We start from the raw sequence: 23,632 nt of genomic DNA on the forward strand, positions 1-23,632 counted from the left end.
TTTTTATGCGTAAGCTAGGAACAGCATACAGTATGCGCGATGCAAATTTCGTCATCAGTCACTGACTACATTTACATGGACAGCAATACGTTCCCATGCCAAGCCGTCCGACGTTCCCTCCAGAATTTCTCATATCAACCATACGGTTTGTCTTCGTTATGGTACCATATACAGTTTTGGGTGTTTAATTAAAAATTTTATGAAAGCTTCAAGTGCAGTTAATTATTCATCATGCTGTACATGCAAATAGACAACTGCTTGAAGCCATGGGCTGCATCCGAAACCACATACATACATGTTTTTCAGCTACTATATAGTAGGTAAGTACGCAGTTTGGGACCCAGCCGTGCTCTCTTGTTTGCCGTCAAATGTTTGAGCGCTGCCGTGTGTGTGCGTGTCCTGTCGCAAAATGTGGCGAAAACTCCCACACGACGTTAATAGCATGATTAAGGTGTGTACATGTCTATAATGCGACTAAAATAGGAATACTCCACATGTCTTAATTCGATTTGTGTTTACTTCAAGTATGACTTTAGCTGGATTAAGTTAATCAATAATCGTTGTTCACATGCTAGTTTCTTAATCAGAGTATCATCTTAATCGGGTTAATATCAGATATTGTTGTCCATGTAAATATACTGATTGTGGAATTGGAAGGAAATCTGTGAATGCTATTTTCTCTTTTTAACTTTTGGGGAAACTTTAAAATACTACAGCTTATTTTTGGTTGAGATGCACACAAAAGACAAACATGATTCAGATCCAGAAAACCTGTAGTTTTCAGACCTTACATAGTAGAAAATATATAGTTGAACATAACCATCAGCTTAACTGGTAATTTGAATTATGTTCATTGTAAACAAAAGGCCAATGCCAGGTCTGGTCAAGAAACAGGAATAATACTTTTTACAATATCCAAAGCAAAGCATTTATGAAAGGCAAAATATTAACTCCAGCTCTGCTTCTGCTTATCTCTATAGTTTCTGTTGTGATATATGGCAAATTCACAGTTTATAAGTAACACTTGCATAACCCTGAGCAGTAAATATTCAGTTGTCAGAATTATTTAATACTCCTTCTGAAGTTCCTAAACAATTTAATGATGCCACAATAGAATAAACATAAAACAGTTCTAAATAACATTTCTACGAATTTTATACATAGATTAAATATTTTATGCTGAACTGTGTAGATAATAATTTAGTGTAAGAATTTATTGGCAGTCTTTACTGTGACATTATCTCTTGGTTGTTGTTTTTTTTTTTTATTCCACCTTCCACTGTGGCACTACTAATATTGACTTCTGTTGCAAGTTTCCATGATAACTGAATGGGCACCGTTGCTTGCTGTAGGACTTTGTACCTGTGCCACTGTTCCAGGCAGTCCAGAGCTTCAGGATAGCTAGTGCTCTCAAACTTGTTAGCAAACATGCTGTTCCTCTCAATTATCCAGGGTAAATCCTCAATATTGTAGATGCAGATATCCCTGATGTAACTTCCTGTTGGAACAAATATAGTGTTTTTGAGAAGATATAAATTGTTGGTAGAAATTACACATATACAATAGTTACACAGAGTTCCTTTAGATTAGACAGAGTTTCAGCCAAGTTTTCTAGCTGTCATACCATTACAGCCTTGATGTGCTATTCCTTCTTGGTCTCTCCATTTAATGGCCCGAATGTTACCCTCCCAGCCAGCATTTACATTACTGCCAGGGGCATCTGTGGAAATGTGGAACAGTGTGAATATACTTCACATATTAATATATTTTAATTGATTGTAAATCAATTAACACTGAGATTTTATACATGCATGCATCCCATTTTCATTGGTTAAGATGCTAGATGTTTGGCTTTTCACACTTTCACCAGCAGTGATTTTTTATTTATTTATTTATTTATTTATTTTTTTGGATGGGCCCTCACATGATTATTTGAATGTCTGTGAATCATATTTCATAAGTAGTTTGTGCTTACCTTCCATGTGGTTAAGGGTTACCCAGTAATGCTCATCTGGGCTGTAGGTATCCTTGGACCATTCCAACAGGTCTTTGGCCACTGGGCTGGTAAGCACATATTCCACGAATGCTCTTTGTAGACTGTAGTAGGCTGTTCCAAAGTAGATTGTCAGGTTGTGTGGAGGGGAAATCTTCTTGTGCTCTTTACCCAGGGAGGCCACATAGCGACCTGTGACTTCCTTGTGTTGAATTTCAGTCCTGTGTCGTATGTATTTTGGCTGTTTGATTCCTGGAGCCATATTATAATCTCTCCAATTTGCATCTTGCATATATCGGACCAGCTCCAGGTTGCTCTGAACAGGGAAATCCTGGCCACATAGATTGATCACCTTTTGCCAATTTACTGGAGACCTCACCAGGTCCTCCATGCAGTTAATGTCAGCCTTCAGACGAGAAAAACCTGCATAGGTTACTTTCTCGCTAACTGAGCTTAGAAAGACATTGGGAAAACACTCTGCCAATTTCTCAACTCTCATTTTGTAGTCTTCTGGAGCTTTGGCATCTACGTGAATGCAGTAGATGTTTTGTGGTGCATAGATGGCTCTGAGCACACGCACAAACATCTCCAGGTCTTTGTGCATAGTGATGATGAAGGCCAGAGGGTAGTCCTCCTCTTCTTTGCTCAGGGTCTCCATAATAAAGTGAAGCTCAGATTGTATACGGGAGCAGTCGAGTGGATTGGTAAAGGTCAGATTCTGGCATTCTGTTCCTTCCCATCTTGTGTAAGAGGAGGTGGGTGGCAAATGTCTACAGTTTTCGGGGAATGGACGGCAGGGCAAGACATGCTGCAGTGCCCTTGGAAAATAACCAAACTTGCCCTGAATATAAATGACTGAGAGAATAATGCTGCTGATAGCAAGGCTTAGAAGAAAACTCCACTTGGCATACACGTAGTTGGGCATAATTCAACACCATGCAGACCAGACACCATATAAGACCAACCTGAAGGGTGATAAAATTAGTAAGTTAATTGATAGGTACACAGCCTCATTGCTAAATTAACTAGAACTACTATATAAATATTACTGGGTTTGCTTCTGCCAGAAAACAAAATTCTTGCACCATTGCTATAAAACAGTCCCCTTTGAAAGTATTGTAACAATAAGGCAAATTCTTTTGCTTTTGCTATACGCTGAAAATATCAGGGATGCAAACTTGTCACCATATATTTGTCACAATGTATTTATTTGTATACACATATATATTCACATATATATATATACATATATCCCATCCGCTGTGGGAGGGGGGTGTTCTTCCTCATCGCCACATCATTCTGCACCTCAAACCGAGCGTAGAAGTTGTGTAGTGCATTTGGTAGGGAGCCATCACTGTCATAGGCTGGTGATGTTGTCTTGTAGCTTCTGATGGCTGGCCTGAATGCCCTGGCACATGCATTGCTTGTCACCACTATCCGTGAAGTCACTGTGTATTTTCTGGGCGTGTGTGTGCTTTGCCTGTCTGTTGATCCAGGACATTTTGGCCCTCGCTGTTCTTGTGGCCGCCTTGAAGGTGGAGTCTTAGGTCCTCAGCAGTGCACGCACCTTCGCAGTCATCCACGGCTTCTGGTTGGAGCGTGTAGTGATTGTCTTGGGGACGGTGACATCATCAATGCACTTGCTGGTGAGGCTGGTCACTGATGCCATGTATGCACTGTATGCCGGGATTAACATAATAGAGATGTGGTCTGAGTAGCTGAGGTGGGGGCAGGGCTCTGCCTGGTATGCGCCGCGGATGTTTGTGTAAAAACGATCCAGCGTGTTCTCCCCTCTCGTTGCAAAGTCCACATGTTGATGGAATTTAGGGAGCACTGATTTGAGATTTCACTTGATTGAAATCTCCAGCGATGATGCAGTCCATCGGGGTGTGCGTTCTGCAGTTCAGTAACAGCCCCATAAAGTTCACAGAGCGCCTTCTCTGCATTAGCACTGGGGGGAATGTGTACTCCCGAGTATAAGGACAGTGGAGAATTCCTGTGGTAAATAAAATGGTCTACATCTAACAGTCACAAACTCCACTAGCAATGAGCAGTAACCAGAAACTAGCATAGAGTTCTTGCACCATTCCATGCTGATGTAAACATATAAGACACTACCGTAAGCCTTACTGCACAGAGCTGCATTTCTATCGGCACATAACACAGCGAACCTGTCTAGCTGAATGGCGGCGTCCAGAACTTGATTGCTGAGCCACATCTCCATGAAGACAAAGACAACGCAGTCTCTAAACTCATGCCCTGTTGCCTGCTGGAGTTGGATGTAGTCCAGTTTATTGTCCAGAGAGCAAACATGGGAGAGCAGGCCGGCTCGGGTTTGTTTTTAGCCTAGCATGGACTCCCACCCTATTGCCATGCTTCCTCGCACACCACTTGTGACATCCCCTCCCCGGCATCAGGCAACGTCGAGGACTGGAGGCCTGGTCTCCGCAGCAAGCTGAGATCGCTTAGCTTCTCATCATGCAGATCAGCATGCAGGGTGTTGTATGATTTCTGTATTTTAGCATTGTCTGTCAGTGGTAAACATAAACACCGATTGCTCTGATGCCCATGTAGTAGTAGTAATAATAATAAACTTTATTTTTAACTTTACACGATAAGAAAATACCAAGAAAATACAACAAAAAATACACAGATAAAACACAATGTGCAAAAACAAAAAACAGACTTGTATTGTAATGTACTGTGTGCTGTAAAACATCGGGCTACAAAACAAAAATGGGACCAAATAGCACCGGAGGCTGTTTTGATGTAAATTTTTTTTATTCATAATTAAGTGTTTTCTTTGACACTTTTGACTTATGGCCTACTATAAAATGTCAAGTCTAACACAGCACACATATGTTTAATCACAAGCACTTAGTGGTTCCTTTGTTTTGAGAAAGGAATTAATTGAATGTGTACTCCCTTTTTTCACCCAACCCATCACTTCATGGTTCAAAGTGCATTTTTAAAAAAAAATGTTTACTATTTAGATCATCAACAGTAGCATTACCGTTATCATTATTATCTTAATTATAATAATCATCATCAGATCTTGACTGAGCAGCCAGATGACACTTTTGCCCAAGGTTTATTAACAGTTTTCAGATTCCTGCATTCCCATTTAACATTCATTTGCCTGCCTTTCAAAGAATGTGACGCATCTTTCCCATTATCTTCAGGCAAATTACAGAATTATTTTTGAAAGTAGGTGCTCAGTGTTGGTTCTCTGCATTCCGGATGACCGCCAGAGATGGTGCAACAATAATGGATGATTGCACTGCCAGCCAGATAGGTCAAGAAAATAAATACTAATGAAGTCATGTGGTGATGTGAGCTGGGCAGAGGTGATGTAAGCCACTGCAGCTCAGCACGCCACTTCGGAGCATCTTCTCACACACTCCGAGTGACCGGGAACTCTGGCGGTCATCCGAAATTCAGAGAACCATGGTTACATTCATAACTAGCGTTCTGTTTCATTCCTCCTGAGCACAGCCGAGCTCATATCCTGGGATAAAGCAATGTTGACATTATAGACTCTCGAGAAGCCTGTCGCCGCAGCACAAACGTTACACCTCTTAAGACAGCCCATGATGATGAATCAGCCCTGGTGGAATGGCAAGTGATGGGCTGGGTTGCCAGGCCTGCTTGTACACTAAGGCAATAACCTCAGCTACTAACTGTGACAACCTCTGTTTAGACAGAGGGGCACCCTTCTTAACACCACCATAACAGACAAACAATTGTTCCAACTGTCTTAACTGCACCGTAGCCTCTAGCACCTCAAGTCCCGTATGGGGCACAGGAGCAGAGAACACTGCTGAAGGCCCATTCGGGGCACAGGAGCAGAGAACAGGAAGGCCCAGCTGCTGGCACGAACACAGATTGATGGACTAATTAATGAACTGGTTTAGGAGCACTTCAGGAAGGAAAGCTGGATTGGGCAAGAGGGCAACTCCGGTACCCTCTGATTTCCATCTCATGCATGACTGACTCACAGACAGAGCATGAAGCCCACCGACCCTTTTTGTAGATGCTACAGCCAGAAGAAAAGCCACCTTCAATGACTTCCATCTAAGACCTGCCCCCTCCAATAGTTCAAAGGGGGATAGGCAAAGGGACTCCAAAACCAGGAGTTTTGAATGAACTGGATTGAAGTGCCTCGTACCCTTTAAGAGACTGCAAACCAGGTTCTGGGAGCCCAAAGACAAGCTGTCCACAGGCGAATGGTGTGCAGAGATAGCGGCCACATAAAACTTCAAGGTGGAGGCTGCGCTACCACTATCCAAAAGACCTTGTAGAAAACTCAAAACCACGGAGACCGTACATCTAAGGCAAGCTATCAAAAAGGCCGGTGAAGTCCACCGTTGGAGGGCACGCACACAACTGCGAGTCACTATGATCCACCGATGACGGACTGGGTCCAGCAGAAGGTTGTTGCCCCACACCTGCAGGGGCCGCAAGTGAAGCAGTCCCAGAGGAATTACAGAGGTGGCCAACATCAGCATTCCGATCAGCCTCAATAACATCCTATACTGGAGAGACACCCCCAGACAAAACTGGGCACGAATGTTTAAGATGTCTGTTGTCTGAGACAGAGAGGCTCGCATTGTGGGTGAAGCAATCCTCACCTCAATGAATGTGATGGATTACGTGGGAGACACTGAGCTCTTTGCCCTATTCATCAAGAGACCCAACTTGGCATCATGGCCTAGTAGCTGCTGGGTATCGTGCATAGCCTGGTCCCTTGTCTGAGCACAAAACAACCGATTGTCTAGGTATGGTAGAATCCGCAACCCCTGGCACCACAGGGGTGACCAGGCAGCCTTCATAATCTCGTAGACACTCGAGTGGCTAGAGAAAGACCAAAGGCTAGGATCCTGAACTGGTAAGTCTGGTTTCTGAAGCTAATGTGTGGGAACTTCCTGTGATGAACAGCAACAGGAACATGAAAGTATGCATCCATCAGGGTGACACTCTTGAGCCAATCTCCCTCCATCACTGACTGAAGAATATCGGTCATACGCAACATGCAGAACGGGAGCTTCTTTAAGAACTTGAGTTTCCTCAAATCTAAAATTAGATGAAAACCTCCACCCCGCTTTGGAACCAGAAAATATGTGGAGTAGATCCCGTTCCTCTGAACTCGGGGGTGATCCACCTCTATTGGCCTTTTTGAGGTTTTTGAGGTTGTGGGGGGATGCTGACATGGGCCCCCTTGTGCAAGGCGGGGGTTAGGGTGACCATGGGGATGACACGCCTGTACATCCTCGGACCCAGGAAATCGCTGCTGGGCCTGGGGACGGTTAGAGGGCATATGACAAAAGCGTGGCTGCACTGGCATGTATCAATGATGAGCAGGTGCCACTGGTGCCCTAAAATTCAGAGCACACTGCACCTGTGTTAGCTGCTGAGTGGTCATGGACTTTATTACTTTCCATAACGTTTATGATTTTTTTAAATAATTTTTTTATGATTTTTATGAAACTATATAACGGACCGGTATGGAACATGAGTTATCAAAAATGATTCTGAACACTGTAACTACTTTGAACAAGAGAACTAGGTTATAATAATGTGTACTATTTTACATGTAAAACATGTTGCATTCCATTCGTCTTGCATTCTAAAAACATTCGCATACGAATTATGCAGATTGGGGTGAAGGGCACATCTCATTAGCCATGACATTGTTAATTCAATCAGTGGGAAACCTGAGCTTCCTTCTTTTTACATTCATGTCTATGTCCGCTATCGTGAGATCAATGGAATGTGCTGCTCCAGCTCTCAGCCACGTACTGAACAGAGCAGATTCAGAAAGAGGTGTGAGTGCAGCGGGAAAGCAAGACCTCATGCTTGCAGGACAGTACTGGCGACATTTGGAAAGTTGATAAGGTTTGTCCAAAAATTCACTGAAGGGGTCTGAAAAGGTTCTAAGTTGGCAACACTGGTCTGTACTGACGGCTAGATAAAAGGCAGGTTAAGCTCTGCTTCTTCCCAGCAAAAAGAAAATGCAGAGGGAGAGGGAAAATGGGGTTTTTCATTCATGCACATTCTATTTGAAAAGCAATAAAAATACAATGATGACGTAACTGGTGCCCTGTATGTTTTTTTTCTTCTTGAAACCAATTTGCGCCCCCTACCGATCTCTCCCCACCACCCCCCTTTGTTGAGAACCTCTGTACTAAAGGTATGGGAAATATCTTGACTTTACTATTAGTAATGGATCAGCTGTAATTTACTTTTCTCTAATGATGCATCCACTTGTTATATGATTTTCTTTTGTCTTTTGTGTTATTACTGGATAAAAATCAGTTTAAAAAAATAGATGTGATATTTTGTATTTAGGATTCATGCATAATTTTGAGTCACAGACCTTATTTCTGGATATAAAAAAAACAACAACAACAAAAAAACAACACTATTTACTGAACTCTATTGTGGTGTAATGGAATGCATGTTGTAATGTTTCTCCCAGGTGACTAGTGTAAATTGACCGATACCGCCATCTGGTGGTTTGGAAGTTGCTTAGCTACATTTGTGAGAAAATTAAGCTGACTCATTTATGAGAAAATTGCTTTGTTTGTTTGACAGTTGAGTTTTCCTTTGCAAAGCAGATTGTGTTTATTTAAATTCTATATTTATTTATGTAGTTTTGGCACAAATTTAACTCCATATGCATTAGCCTATAGTTTATTTTTTAATCCAAATGTGATTGCATAAGTACTAGACGTGTTGGGGAATTTAACACGTAACATTTAACCACAAGCACTTGGCTGTACCTTTGTTTTGAGAAAGGAATGATTTCAATGTGTACTCCGTGTTTTCACCCAACCCTTCACTTAATGGTTTAAAGTGCATTTTTTTTGTTTGTGTGTGTTACTATTTAGATCATCAACAGTAGCATTACCATTATCATCATTATCTTTATTATTATAATTATTGTCATCATCAGATCTTGATTGAGCAGCCAGATGACACTTTTGCCAAAGGTTTTCCTAGTAATAGTTTTCAGACTCAGTATGCCTGCCTTCAGTATACCATTCATTTGCCTGCCTTTCAAAGAATGTGACACATTTTCAGGCAAATTACAGAATTATTTTTGAAAGTAGGTGCTCAGTGTTGGAGACGGATAACTTGTTAATTTACATATTGCTGGCAGAGTAAAACGTGGGCATGCACATTGAATGCGCACACTTCTGCTTCACAGAGCTTGATTTCACATATTTTCTGAACACAATTAAAGTTATGTTTGCTTCAATAGAGGTAAGAGAAAGGACTACAGCCATTACATTACTCACAGAATGCTTCAGTTTATCCTTTCAGTTTATGAGTGCCTTAGTGCTTCAGTTTAAATGTACCTCAGTGGAAATGAGTAATTTTATGCACACTGCAGCAGGGGGAGACAGCTTAACAAGTGAAAATATCTTGAATATAGTCAGATCTAACTAGTATTTATTGTAAGATACAGTAAACAAAATGTTTTTAAACCTATTTTTAGTCATTCTTACTCATTTTACACTTTAAATTTTATTGTATTTTCAGATAAGTTTGCTTCTTTCTAGAAAAATGCTTAAAATGAGCAAAATTATGCTTGAAGCTTGAAATGAGTAAAAATGTCTAGAAATACTCTTCAATTGGCTTACTGTAATTTTATAATAGGAACTACTACATGAAATCGACAATATTCAAGATGTTTTTGGAATAGAGAAAAACTTATATATAAAATAAAATAAAATATTTTATGTGTTCATGACTTGTGATAGTTTTCCCACCAAACACTTACACAAATGCAATCTAATGGGCTTTTTCATAGATATCGCTCGTTCACACTCTCTCTCTCACACACACACTCACACACTAATACATCACCAAAGGCTACTCTTACCTTTTAGGTGTTGTAGGTTCCAGTCAAATATTGAAATAAGTTTAAACATTAATGTTGACATCTCGGTAAGTCTGTGACCTCAGAGTTGAGGAGAGTCGTGCTTGCTGTAGTGCCAGTGAGTTAGGTGATGTGTGCCACTGTATGATCAGTTTACTGTACTGTCCTTTCTTCACTCTTAAGACTGGAGAATTGACTGCTCATCTAGAGGGAGGAGGAGGAGACAGTGAGGGAGGGAGGTAAAGACACAGCATACCTAGCACCTGCTGATGCCTCTTTCTCTCGCTTCCTCTAATTTTCCTCCCTTCTCTTCATGTATGGTTCTTCCCCTAAGACTCACTCACCTTCTCTTGCTTTCTTCTTTCCTGTTTTTCTATCAGCTTTTTTAGCACCTTTTCCAACTGCCTTTCTGTTTTTTTCCCTGTTCATTTGCCTTTTTTTAAAGTATTTATTTTTATTTATTTATTTATTTTGCTCCCCTCATTCCATCTTCCATGCATATTTTTCTTGATTCAAAGCCCCTGATCAAGTCCAGTGATGTTTAAATATGAAATGAACTCAATACTCCAAGGGGTGTATGTATGTATGTATGTGTGTGTGTGTGTGTGTGTATGTATGTATATTTGTGTGTGTGTATAAGTATATATAAAATATATATAGACATTAGATCTGCAACAACTAATCGTTAAAATCGATAATAATCGATTTTGAAAAGCATTGTCAATGAATCTCATTATCGATTTGTTGGTCTGCGTGCAGCACGGGGGAGATTTACTCATTACTACATTACTTCTGTTCCAAAAACATGCTTCGGAGAGTAAATACTAAAGTTTTGTCCCAATTGAAGTACTGTACGTTTACACTATGCACTCTAACGTCTAATGTATGAATTTTAGAATGGTAATATCTCAAATACATCACTAGAGGGTTTTTTTTTTTTTACTATCCGGAAGTATAAGCCGCTTCCTAATCGATGGTGCATGACATCATATGCACGCTAGCATTAGCCGACACTCAGAGTCACCGACAATAACTTTCTTCAGTTTACTGTTTGTCAATGTTGCCTTTTAATCCCAACATGACCTCAGTCCCCATCAGACGGCGAAATCGTCAAGTGACTGAGGAAGAAAGTCATCTAAGGCAGGAGGCATTTTATATTAAACACTGCGGAGCTCAAACAGTGCTGCACGAGCACAAAGTTATGTTTATATCCAAAATGCTCCACTGTGTGTAAGGGGCAGGGGAAACTGGTGCGAGTTGCTTAAAAGGTTTAGTTTAATTCCGGTTCATTGTCGTCATATGCTGTATTTGCACGGTTGCAGTGTAAATTCTGTCGTTTATTATAACGGAAGTGATCTATTAGTAACAAGGCCGCGTTGCTCCTCACACGCGGTGTAGATGCACAGTAGGAGTGTGAGTAAGATCTGTAATGTCTAATTAAAACATGATCAAAAGTAAACCCAAGTAAAATAATGTCCAACGGTAGCGAGTAACAGAAACTACAAGGTGCAGTGAAAGGGAGTTTTAATATTAAACTATAGTCATAAATTAATAATATATATTCTGGTGTGTGTCTGTGTGTATTGGGTTCTTTTCTGTTTTGTACAAAAAGTTGTGTAAAGTTTTAGTTTTAAGTTTATATTTGTAACACTCAGTTTGTGGATTTTATTTTATATAAACAAAAAAATGGTACTGAAAGCCACTTCGCCCCATCCGATTAACCGATTAATCGGGGGGGAAATCAGCCAACTAATCAATTATGGAAATAATTGTTAGTTGCAGCCCTAATACACTTAAATACACACACACACACACACACACACACACACATATATATATATATATATATATATATATATATATATATATATATATATATATATATATATATATATATATATATATATTTACACACGCATTTATTTCAATATATTATATTGAGGGAAAAAAAGATAAGAAAAATGCTCCATTCCATGTGAATAATCCCACAAATCTAGCTATTTTTTTAAAAAGAAGCGTTTGCTGTTGATGATAAAACTTTGCTGCAAGAATAAAGAAATTTAACCTAGCTTATAGCACCTTGTTTTTATTTTCAAAATAACTAATAACTTCCTTTGTGCTCAATTCACTCCAAACAAAATGAAGACACTTTATATGAAAAGAACAAATCACTCAGGTTTTCACTCTCACCATTACAAAAGGTACATATGTAGTTACATCACAATATCTTGATGATAGTGTGTTGCATGGGTAGATTTTTGCAGGATTCTATATGAGAACTTATTTAATTTTATTTGATATGCACTACTTATGGCAACAACTAATTTTTTGAATCTATCATTACATCCAATAAAAATTTCCTCTTGGGGCAATTGAGGTTTGAAATTGGGATAATCGGTGCATAAACTACTTATTGTCATAGAAAAAAATGTTATAATGTTATAATAAAAAAATGTGTTAATCACAGACATTATTTCGGTATTTAATAAAAAACACTATTTACTGCACTATTGTGGTGTAATGCATGTTGTAATGCTTCTTCCAGGAGACTAGTTTAAATTGACCGATAACGCCATCTGTTGGTTTGGAAGAGGTACCGAAGTTGCTCAGTTACATTTATGAGAAAATCAAGGCGATGCATTTGCGAGAAAATCACTTTCTGTTTGTTTGAGAGTCGAGTTTTCCTTTGCAAAGCAGGTTGTGTTTGTTTGCGAAGTTGTATAATACAATCGGAATAAAAACTGCAACTCCAAAATGCATCTACGCCGTGCAACAGTTACTTTCGCACTGCTTTTCATCAACTCGGTCAACAGAACAAGTGTGCAAATACTGCAAAGAAGCCATTATGATGACAAGAGTAACACTGTACATCTCCTAATCTCAACCTACCGATCTCACAAAACGCAAAATGACCGGGAAACTGCGACTGTCGTGCTTGTGTAGACACAGCAGCATCGGGTGTGAGTAAATTATTAATAATGCTAACGCTACTAATGCTAACGCTACAAGTTTGGGTGTAATTCAGACTTGTTTATTAAATAATTCCTCACAAATCGTACTCAAGAGTAGCAACTGTTCAGTCTGTAAACATACAGTACACTGCCGCTCTCCCTTCACTCTCTTCAACTCTAATAGACAGCACATTCACTTCATTTAAGCTCATGGTTGCCCGATATCACTAGAAAGGTAAACTCCAGTTTTCTTGTTTTGATTTTAGCCCCCAAAAATGTGGCATGGCAACACTGTACTGGGGGAATCTAAAAGGAACAACTGATAAACAAACAAACAAAACTAATAAAATGTAAAGACAAAAAATGTGCTTAGTTATAAATAAAAAATATATATATAAAAAAATAGATATAATAAATTCATAATTTAAATAAAATGACAAACAAAATAATGTTTCATTTGTATAGGTTGTATTTAATATCTGTTTAACATTAAGCTTAGTAGGCTATTTCCTTAGAAGGCTATTAGCCTTCTTTTTCCTAATATGGATAATTTATGTAGTCTACTTTTAATTATGACTCTATTGTTTATGATATTTAAAAATAAATATTTTATGCTTGTTTATCAATTAACCAATTTGTCATTGCTCTTATTTTAATTCAATTAACAGTGGCAATGAGCAGAGTGCTTACACTTAACCGTATGTGATAGACCTCCTGATTAAAGCTTAAACAACAAAAAAAAAGATTGGTGTCTGGATCGGTATTGGTCGATCAAGATGACAACAAATCTGTTTCGGCTGTAAAAATCCTGATCAGAACATCCCAATGAACACCATTAAATTAAAGCACTGTGCATCTGGCAAGTAAATTAACTCACCCAATCACATCCTATGAGATTGTTCAGATATATACACAATATACACAGAGCGGTTCGAGCCTATTAGCTAATTACCATTCCAGCATGCCTCCCATCCGCGCTGCCTCCGGTTTTATTTTATGTTTTCCTCCGTAGTCATGGGCTGGCTAATGGTTCAAATATATGGGGCAGAGGACCTACAATGCTATCTGTGTTGTCTCCATTTAGCCCTGGGGATTCAGGAGGAGAGAAGTCCTCTGCCTCATCTGCAAACTTTGTCACTATCCATCTTTTTTTTGAGTGTTCCGAAGGAACGCCCCCCTCTTCCTTTCCTGCCTTTCCCTGCCACGCCCACCCCCCCTCCTTTCTCGCACAGCCATCCATGCCCATTTAAGCTGCAATTTTCAAAAACATTGAGAGGTAGACTTGAGCTGAAAGAGGGAGGTTTCATGACCCTTTAATAAGAAAGAGGTAAAAATGGGTTCAAGCTATTTTAGGTGCCATTTGCTTAAGGTCAAATGTTGCTTGATTATGCAAGACTTTGAAACACTCTGCCTGAAAGAGGTGCATTACAAATAAAATGTTGTTGTTGTTGAACTCTATCTCTATTTGTCTATAATTTACAAGACCATGCAGCACCGACACCACATTCTTCTAATATTAAAAACTAAGATTTCATATCTAAGGGTGCTCATCTGCTGCATTGATTCTGAACTGTCTGTTTCATAGTGTGGAGACCCCTTTCTCGAAGATGATATTGTGGTGCTGAATGGGAGCAAAGAAGAGCAAGAGAAGCTGCAGAAGGCAATGGAGGAGAGAAGGGCAAAAGCTAAAACAGCAAAGGTAGCGCTCTACCTATTTAACAATTTTGTTAAATTTTAATCTGCTGTACACTGCCACATCTTTAGCTACATCCTTTACCCAAACCACAAATCTGGTTATGCCAGTGTAGAATGTATTTACCATGGTTTTTTTTTTTTTTTTACTAAATCAAAACATTTCTAATGTTCAACATTTTCCCCCCAGAAGTCAAAGAAAAACAAGGCTCTTGAGACCATTTTCAAATTACCAGAATCAAAAGGTAAAGTGTATAAATATTTTTCTATTCATTATGAATGAAAAGGAATTACAAAAAAACATTCATGTAGTGTTTTTCAAATAGAGCTGACTGTCGTATGATGAGTAGCTTGTGGCATTGGGGACCTGTGTATTTTGCAAATGTAGGCCTACAGTACATATATTTCCACAAAGATAAAACTTGTATAAATCACACTGTAGTCACCACATATTGCTGCTTTTAATTTACACCTTAAAATAATAAGTGAATGAAGACAGTGCACGAATAGTAACTATTAGAGATTCACCGATACTAAATTTCTCAGCCGATACCGATAACCGATTATTCAGAGTGATATCGAACGATAACGATAGTTCTGCCTTTTATACATTCTTTTAAATGAATAATTATTAATTTAAAAGAATTCTGAAAGAAATGCAAATAAAAACTTTATTCTGTCCATTTCAAAAAGTTGTTTCATAGTAACTGGCCTCATTAACAGAAAACACTCACATTACTCAAATTAACATTAACACATGAACTAAATTCTGAAGATTACAGTCAAATTTCTTAACTTATTGAATGTTATTAATTCATATTAACATTGACTGACCACAGACTACTGATTCTCATTAATAAATCAGAAGTATTTTTTTTAATCATTGTAACTCACTGTTAACTTTCATGAACCATGTTTAATTATGTCATTTTTTTTCTGCATGGGTCACAAATCCACAAGCAAATACAGCACTTGCATTGTGGAAATTCTTAAAAATGTGTTGACAAGGCAATTAACACGTAACACTCAAACACAAAATGTTTGCATAATTACACTGCACATCATGCAATGAAACCTGTTGCTCAAGTAGAATGAAATGGTTACAGTAATTCGATTATTGACTCTAACAGTATCATTTATCAGGTTCATACAGAAATATCTTCTAGAAATGTGTAATTCCACTGTATGCCATATGATGTGACTTAAAGTTGATGTATGTTCAGTGACATGACATAACATCTACGTGCCAACATTCGCTTATGAAACAAGCACTGCTGTACCCTTGGTGCTTGGGCCCATTAATCACCGCTTGAAGCTATATCAAATTTTTACACCACCACCATAAGTAAACAAAAATTTCACCAAAATGACTAACATTTTTTAGTTACTTTATGATCATTCCCAAGCTTTCTGAAGAAATCACATTGGATTAAGAGCTAACTAAAACCTTGCTATCTACTGAGTGAGTTCCTCACATAGTGAAAGTCATGATTTGATAATTTCTACACAGTTACGTCTCATAGCAAACGGACATAAGCCTCATCAATTTAATTTGCGATCAGATACCTGCTATGTTTGCAATACACTTGCTCCATCACTTTGTCAAAACAGTGAAACAAGCTCACACACTGTGTACAGAATACATGGTCTGAATGACTAAAAAATATGGAAAATGTAGCCAACAGAATTAATTTAATCATTCAGTAATTATTTAATCATTGATGTGCAATTGTTTGCATTCCACCTCAGGTGGTAAGACTAGTGAAAATAAGGTGGATAATGCTGATGACCAATGTGATTAGACAATTACCATCATGCACATATAATTCTAAATGTGTTTAACACATAAATAAACATATTAATGATTTATTTATTACATTAATTAATTGAAAATGAACTCTTTTTTTTTTTAAGGCACGTGTCTCCGTGTTGTCACAATAGGTTATGCAGTGGCAATGCCAGACTTGGGCCTTGTCTGAAGGCCTTGAAGGCACTAAAGATTAAAGGCATTAGAGTTTGTACAGGCTAGGTTTGTTTGTTTCTTACATCCTGTAAAATGTTTGATTTGTGCATTATTTTTAACTGTTTTTTTTTCTCTCACATGTATTTGTAGTGTCCGAGTCTAAATCAGCATCAGCAAATGGAGAGAGCAGCAGCAGCACTGACTCAGGTATAGACTTCACAATAATTCTTCTCTCACGTCTAAAACATCTGTTGGACCATGAAGCTTATCCCATAGGTTGTCAGTACCACACATCAGAAAGTTCATCTAGGGTGCCATTAACTTGTCTGTTGGAGGCATGGTACTATTTAGTTTAATTATAGCTGATAGCAAAAAGCTCTCTTTACTGTGAGCATTAGGCAGTGAAGGGCTCTGTAGGTTTGTTCTCATGGGAGATGAGTATGTTCTTGACAGCTGGAGGCTCTGTTTTTGGCAAGCAGATGCTACCTTGATCTACTGTCACAAGCCGCCATGTAAGTGAAAGGAAAACAAGCCAACAAGCTACATCTCCACAAATACAGTGAGGGAAATAAGTATTGAACACGTCAACATTTTTTTTCAGTAAATATATTTCCAATGAGACTATTCACATGAAATTTTCACCAGACATCAGTATTAACTCAAGAAATCCGGAAATATAAAGAATTCACAGCATCAAGGTCCATAAATAAAGTTATGTGTAATAAAGTGGAATGACGCAGGGAAAAAAGTATTGAATACACTAAGAAAAAGCAGTTCGGTAAGGCAAGGAACCAACTGAAATCCGTAAGTAATTATACCTCCTATCGGTGCAAGTTAATATCAGCTGGGTTAGTAAATTGATGGACTTTTTGTTACCAAGGTGTCACACAAGAAATGTGTTTTACCCATGGTGGTGTATCTCATGATGGGTAAAAGCAACCTTATTGTTGCAAAACATATTGATTGAATCAGATACAGGTGTATTTCAAAACTTCTGAATCCACCAGTAAGCACCATTGGGGCCATTATCCACAAGTAGAAGCAACATCACTCCACCATCAACCGGCCACGCACAGGAGCTCCTTGCAAGATTTCTGACCAGGCAGTCAGAAGAATAGTCAGAAGAGTAGACCCAGAGCCAAGGACCACTTGGAAAGTGCTCCAAAAACACTTGGAGTCCACAGGTATCATCGTCACAGAGAAAACAATAGGCTGTGTTCACCCCACGAGACTCCATTACTAAAGAAAAGGTATGTCGAAGCTTGTTTAATTTTTACTATAGCGAAACTGATCTTTTTGGCTGTCACACTACACACCATGTTTGGAGAAGAAATGGCACTGCACATCACTCTAAAACACTATGCCAACAGTGAAGTTTGGAGGTGGAAACATCATGGTCTCGGGCTGTTTTTCATTGCATGGTACTGGTAGACTTCATATAATTGAAGGAGCGATGAATGGAGCCCTTTACCGGGAGATTCTTGAGAAGAATCTGCTGCCATCCACCAGGATGATGATGTGATGTGGATGGAGCTTCCAGCAGGACAACGATTCAAAACATACAGCAAAGGAAAGTCTCAATTGGTTTCAGAGAAAGAAAAAAAATCAAGGTGTTAGAATGACCCAGTCAGTCACCTGACTTGAATAAAATTGAGCAAGATTTAAAGACGATATGTTTAGAAGAATGGGCCAAAATCACACCTGAATACTGTGACACATTAATTTCTTCATACGGGAAGCTTCTTGAAGCTGTCATTACAAACAAAGGCTTCACCATTAAGTATTAAATAAATTTAAGTTAGTGTGTTAAATACTTTTTTCCTGTGTCATTATTATGCTTTTTTACACACAGCTTTATTTATGGACTTTAATGTTTGGATTTCTTTATGTGTGAATTTCTTGAGTTAATACTGATGTGTGGTGAAAATTTAATGTAAATAGCCTCATTTGAAATATGTTTACTGAAATTTTTTTTGGACACATTCAATAATTATTTCCCCCACTGTAATTTTTGGGAATAGTGTTGTCATTTTTACATATTCCGTTGACCCGTACACCTCCCCAAACTCCACAGGCAGAACGAGCATTGTCAGAGCTGATTGTAAATCATGGACCACAGCATTTTCTTTTTTTTACACGGAACGATAAGTTGTGTTGAGTGTAAATGTTATTTTTAATTAGGTACTTATTACTTTGATTAAAATGACTGCTAATATCATGGGGTTTCCTCCCCCCTAATCCAAAGACATGTGTTGTAGGCTGATTGACATTTCCAAATTGTTTGTAGGGTGTGAATGGGTGAGTGTGTGTATGATTGTGCCCTGAGATGGGTTGGCACCCCATCTAGAGTGTCCCCTACCTTGTGCCCAGTGTTTCCTGGGATAGACTCTAGGCTCCCCGCGGTCCTGTGTTGCATAAGCGGTAGAGAAAATAGATGGATGTTCTGGGATCTGTGGCATATGAGAGCAGATGAATTTTAATTCCTTTCAGGCTCTTATTGGCTGTTTCTCAGTGCTGTGCTTGCAGCTAGTCACAGAGCAGCTCACACTACACAATTCACTGCTTTTTCAAACATGCCTGAAAATACCGGAGCCTCTGTGATTGCTTACAGACTGAGAAAATTGCATCGCTCAACCATTCACACTGTGAACAGTTGCTGTAGGAGCACATCTTGAGTATTTGCTGGGCGAATGTTAGTTGGTGACTGGGAAATCTTAGCTTTGTGAACCATTAAAGACGTAATTAAATTCTCGATCATTTTCAAGTCTTAATACCGCATATAATGAAATGTGCCTATGTTGTTATTTAGTTCCAATGGTTGTTCCTAATGAAATAGCTTACTTTGTTTTTGTACTTAAATAAATCTTGCAATGTTGTCATTTCTGCTATTTATGATTTACAGTATTGTTGTTGCTGTTATTATTTCTGTTGTTTATACCACTGTCTTTAAATCATTAAAATCCAATATATGCATAGTATTTAAAAAACATTTTCCTTTACATTAAGACACAGGTCAGCTATCAGTTGTTGTATCCAGTCTTCCATTTTCCCTTTCGTCTGAACTTTTTAAATCAGTAAAATACAATGCAATCTGTGGTTTACCTATGGTTTCTATAATTCAATACAAGTACATTTTCATATTTAATATGAACCTTAGAATGTGTCCAAAACTTTGCCCACCTCTGGTGTAAGAGAAGTGAATTTCTGTGACCGAAACAAGCCTATGCCACTGCCCTTGCCAGGTTCTTGTGTGAGAGAAAGCATAGGCAAAGGACAGCAGCTGCTGCTGCTGAATTTTCTGTGGTGCTCCAGCTCTCAGGAAGTGGAGAGGCTAAAGGGAAGCTAAAGTTGAAATGAAATCAGCTTTCTGGATGGCAGTTCTAAAGCCTACATACCACCACTGTTTAGAAATGAGAAAAAAGTGGAGGTAAATGAACAAGAAGCAAACCCCAACAAATATAAATATGCTGTACATACAGTAGGTGAGAAGGTGCACTTCTACCTCACAGTCAACTTTAATGGTGGCTGCTGTGATTTAACAAGAAGTCCCACTTGTAGTATCCCAGTTCTTTAGCCATTTCTAGGGGGAAATAAACAAACGTGTAAACCTTTCTTACTGACACCAGTAATGGTACCCTAAATAGTAAAATATATACACTAGCTGGTAAGTCATACTTGGTCATACCCAAGAGAGTACACCATTTACCACAAAGTATTTATTTTATTTACACTTGTTTTTTCTCCCCTTCCACTCACATATAGCTCCAGGACCATCTGGTGCTTCTAAGCCAGTGAAGCCCACTGCTGCAGCAGGGAGTAAAAGGTCCATTCAGGACATGGAGGAGAAGTCTGAGACTTACAAATCCATCTTCACATCTCACAGCTCTGCCAAGCGTACCAAAGACCAGATGTCCAATTGGGTTACCCACACACCCTACCACTTTTAAGCGCCACATGATGAGTGATTAGTGAAAAAAAGTTCGAAAAATTACCCTCTTTGTTTGAGAAGTTATTTAAATTCTTTCTTTGAAGACATTTAAAATAATTTAGTAATCGTGTTTTGTGATTATAATACATTATTCTTCCAAACACCTAACTACCAAAACACTTTGTGTGAGCATTTTTTCTAGCATGTTTGTATTTTGTCAGACAAAATTTGTCAGGCAAATCTTATTTTAAAACCCTTTTTGTCTGGTATATTTTCACATTTTTTTCTGTTATTGTCGTTTCACTTATTTTCTCTAAAGTTGTCTTATGGTAAACTGTTTTATTAGAATTAATGGACATTCAGACATCTGGCTCTATAATGGGGGTGTTGGGTCCATGACATGGTTTGGGTCTACTTGTCCCCTTACAAGTAGATGGGTCACTGCAATTTAGTATTAAATTATTCTGAGCTGATGCTTCTATCCTGATAGCAGAGGGCTCTTCCAGGCAGTAACAGTACCCCATCTACAGAGTGCAAGGAACAATTTGATGAGTCATATGGCATGTCAGTCTCATAGTCATTAGATCTCAACCCATTTGAATTTTTCCAATGCAACAGCTCCAGTGTGCCTTGGCATAGATGAATGTGATCATTCAAAAATAGCTTTGAATTGGTTTAAAATGTCCCTTCACTCTAAAATGAAAAAAGTGGACGCAAACCATGGCAACAAAATGTCCCCCCAAACTGCATAACAGAGTCACCAGTTTTTCCTTTAATTTGTCACCCATCTGTATGATTTGTGTAGCAAATTTGATAAACTTTATGAATACTTGCCTGGAGATGCCAGTGTGATTTGTATTATGCAAAGTCACTGCTTCAACTCTGATGCCTGGTTCACACACTCCGTTTGCAGTACATATGCGGTGCGTAAGCAGCACTCGCCATTTTGCTTTCACATAAGATGTGTTTGCAGTGCGCAGCTGATCCGCAGCAGAACACCTTCAGAAAAGGATGTGACGGTGGAGGGTGACAGGACTTTGAATGAGGTTTAGAGCAACACAGTACAATAATACAATCTTTCCTAGACATATTCATGTTTAAACACAAATATGAACAACATAATATTCCATTCATTACTTCTATATGTATTCCGTTGCTCAGGCAAGTGGCAAAACATTAAACATGGTACTTCTCTTACGTAAAGAGGTAGTACCACAAACATTTTTAAATGAAAACTTACCATCTACACAAACAGCCGAGGAAACTGCCTCCCATGTCTTTTGCATTTAAATCTTTATACAAGAAATCCTGTGGGTCATTCACAACTTTCTCTGATAACCAGCCTGTCATGTGCTGAGATGTGAGCGTCTCCCCTCCTCACCCACACAAAATATAACAAGCTGTGCAGTGTTTCACATTAAAAATGTGTATATACTTTAGATATAATTCTGGCCACATTAGATATTTTTGGTATTAGCTAACTCCTGGTAAGTGTTTTGGTTTTCTTTGTTTTACCCTGTGCTTAAATTAATAAGATGATTGTGGAAAAACAGTAGTATACTTTAATTATGTGCATTTATGTTGAAATTACTAGAGTTTCGTGTCAATCCGTGTTCATTTTGACCACAAACCATGCGTTATTGCTTTAACTCAGTGCATGCAGCACAGCAAAAATATCTGCCGTACCGCTCCTGCAGTGCACTGCCCGTGCTGCATCGTGCAGTGTGAATGCTCTGATCTGTGGCATGGGGTGAGGGGAACGCATCGCATACACACTGCAAACGGAATATGTGATACCTGAATTAAAAATGCCAGAAAATCCATTATGGTGGTGTAGGTTTTTTGATGTGGGTAAATCATTATTAATATTAAATTAAGTATTTGTAATCATTATTAATATTAAATTAAGTATTATTATCTATAATAATAATAATAACAATAATAACAATTGTTCTGTTACAACAGTCTGGGCAAGAGTCCAATGGACAAATTCATCTCAGATTGAGAATCTCTCAAATAATAAATGGTAATAATGGATATCTGAAGTGTATTTGATGTACATCCAATTAGCTGATTTCCTTGATTGTTTGTCAAACTCCGGTAGATAAGATGAAGGTTTCTGAATCTATGAGGACTGCCTTCAATGGGAATCGTGCCATGTCCAGGCATATCCTTAGTTCAATGAACTTGTCCAGAGATTATGAACAAGACCTTATGACTCACTGTTCACAATTCTTTCCTGGAGGACCCACTGAAGGGTCAAAGTTCTCATGCGTCTTCATCTTGCAACGGTAGATGTGGACAAGGGTTAATGTGGAATCATCCAGAATAAAAAGCCAAAAGTGTGAGTCCGAAGTTGATTATCAGAGTTCAAGGTGTATGGAAATCTAATGCCCAACTCACAGATGTTTGAGAGTTTCTGGGATTTATGACTAGTCATAAGATGGGTCACTGTTCCTGACTCAGTGTGACTGACTGGTCAGTGGTTCAAAGGGAAGTCCTGAGTGGAATTCCAATTCACAGTCCCCCAAGGACTGCACTTTGGGGAGAACTTTTTGATTGTTCATAAAATGCTTAGATTATGAAACTGGAGTGTTGGAGTTTATTCACAGAATTTACTCCAAAGTTCCAAGCATGCATTTAAACATTACATTCTTGCTGATGTGGCACATGGACGAGAAAAAATGCAATGGGCAGCTAGGCATTTGACCAGCTCTGAACCACGCCAACTGCTTCTCAGCAATGTTCGGGGTGAAAACATCCATGGGGGTCAGCATGCTGTTCAACTAAACACACCGGTCGTCAAGTTGAGCTTTAAAGACATGCTTCAAAGCCTGTAGCAAAACAGCAGCAATTATCCAAGACCACCCTTAAAACATAAAAAATCCCCATGTTACTGGATGCCACCAATGAACAGGATCCTATGCATGTTATAATAAATATACAATACATACCACATAGTGAGAGATGATTCTCATAAAGCCGGATGGATAGAGGACAAAATTCATTGATCCTGGCACTATAATTAAAATTATGTGTATCAAGGGACCACACACAGCATCTACTATGTAACCCACACTTACCGGATGCAAATAGTAAATTCGCATACAAATGTATGCAGGTACACTTTCCAACCCAACCTGAGCATGCAGCAAACAATAAAGAAAACAGTGGCACCAGTGGATGGAAACAAACAAAACTTTTCCATGGAGCAAACCCT

The 23,632-nt window shown here is 38.7% G+C and overlaps 2 protein-coding genes and 1 long non-coding RNA gene across 4 annotated transcripts in view; 2 read left to right on the forward strand and 1 right to left on the reverse strand.

Annotated features, from left to right (window-relative positions):
- The window catches only part of rtf2 (replication termination factor 2), a 33,563-nt gene extending 12,319 nt beyond the window's left edge, over positions 1-21,244 (forward strand). Inside the window, exons 6-9 of one of the 2 annotated variants that reach the window (XM_017480087.3) lie at positions 14,415-14,528; positions 14,715-14,766; positions 16,635-16,691; positions 20,247-21,244. In XM_017480087.3, coding sequence (XP_017335576.1) covers positions 14,415-14,528; positions 14,715-14,766; positions 16,635-16,691; positions 20,247-20,431 — 408 coding nt within the window. In that variant the 3' untranslated portion in view covers positions 20,432-21,244. Of the gene's footprint in view, positions 1-14,414; positions 14,529-14,711; positions 14,767-16,634; positions 16,692-20,246 lie in introns of both variants that reach the window. The other variant, XM_017480086.3, reaches the window with a different exon arrangement.
- On the reverse strand, positions 1,227-10,789 carry gcnt7 (glucosaminyl (N-acetyl) transferase family member 7). The gene is made up of 4 exons (XM_017480084.3): positions 9,882-10,789; positions 1,976-2,958; positions 1,625-1,720; positions 1,227-1,498 (listed from the first exon to the last, which is right to left on the reverse strand). Exons 2-4 carry the CDS (start codon positions 2,916-2,918, stop codon positions 1,227-1,229), a joined length of 1,311 nt encoding a protein of 436 aa, XP_017335573.1. The 5' UTR covers positions 2,919-2,958; positions 9,882-10,789.
- LOC128634013 (uncharacterized) lies at positions 16,702-19,578 on the forward strand. Its single transcript, XR_008397190.1, has 2 exons — positions 16,702-17,734; positions 17,855-19,578. It is a non-coding gene; the product is annotated as an uncharacterized LOC128634013 (long non-coding RNA).
- Positions 21,245-23,632: the final 2,388 nt, after the last annotated feature.

The sequence above is a fragment of the Ictalurus punctatus genome, chromosome 11 (assembly GCF_001660625.3).
Source record: "Ictalurus punctatus breed USDA103 chromosome 11, Coco_2.0, whole genome shotgun sequence".
In the NCBI taxonomy this organism is placed as follows: domain Eukaryota; kingdom Metazoa; phylum Chordata; class Actinopteri; order Siluriformes; family Ictaluridae; genus Ictalurus; species Ictalurus punctatus.

Coding starts and splice junctions, on each gene's coding strand:
- gcnt7 (XM_017480084.3), bottom strand. CDS start 2,918: ATGCCCAACTACGTGTATGCCAAGTGGAGTTTTCTTCTAAGCCTTGCT. Junction 1,721..1,975: donor AACCCTTAACCACATGGAAG/GTAAGCACAAAC, acceptor ACATTTCCACAG/ATGCCCCTGGCAGTAATGTA. Junction 1,499..1,624: donor AGCACATCAAGGCTGTAATG/GTATGACAGCTA, acceptor TTGTTCCAACAG/GAAGTTACATCAGGGATATC.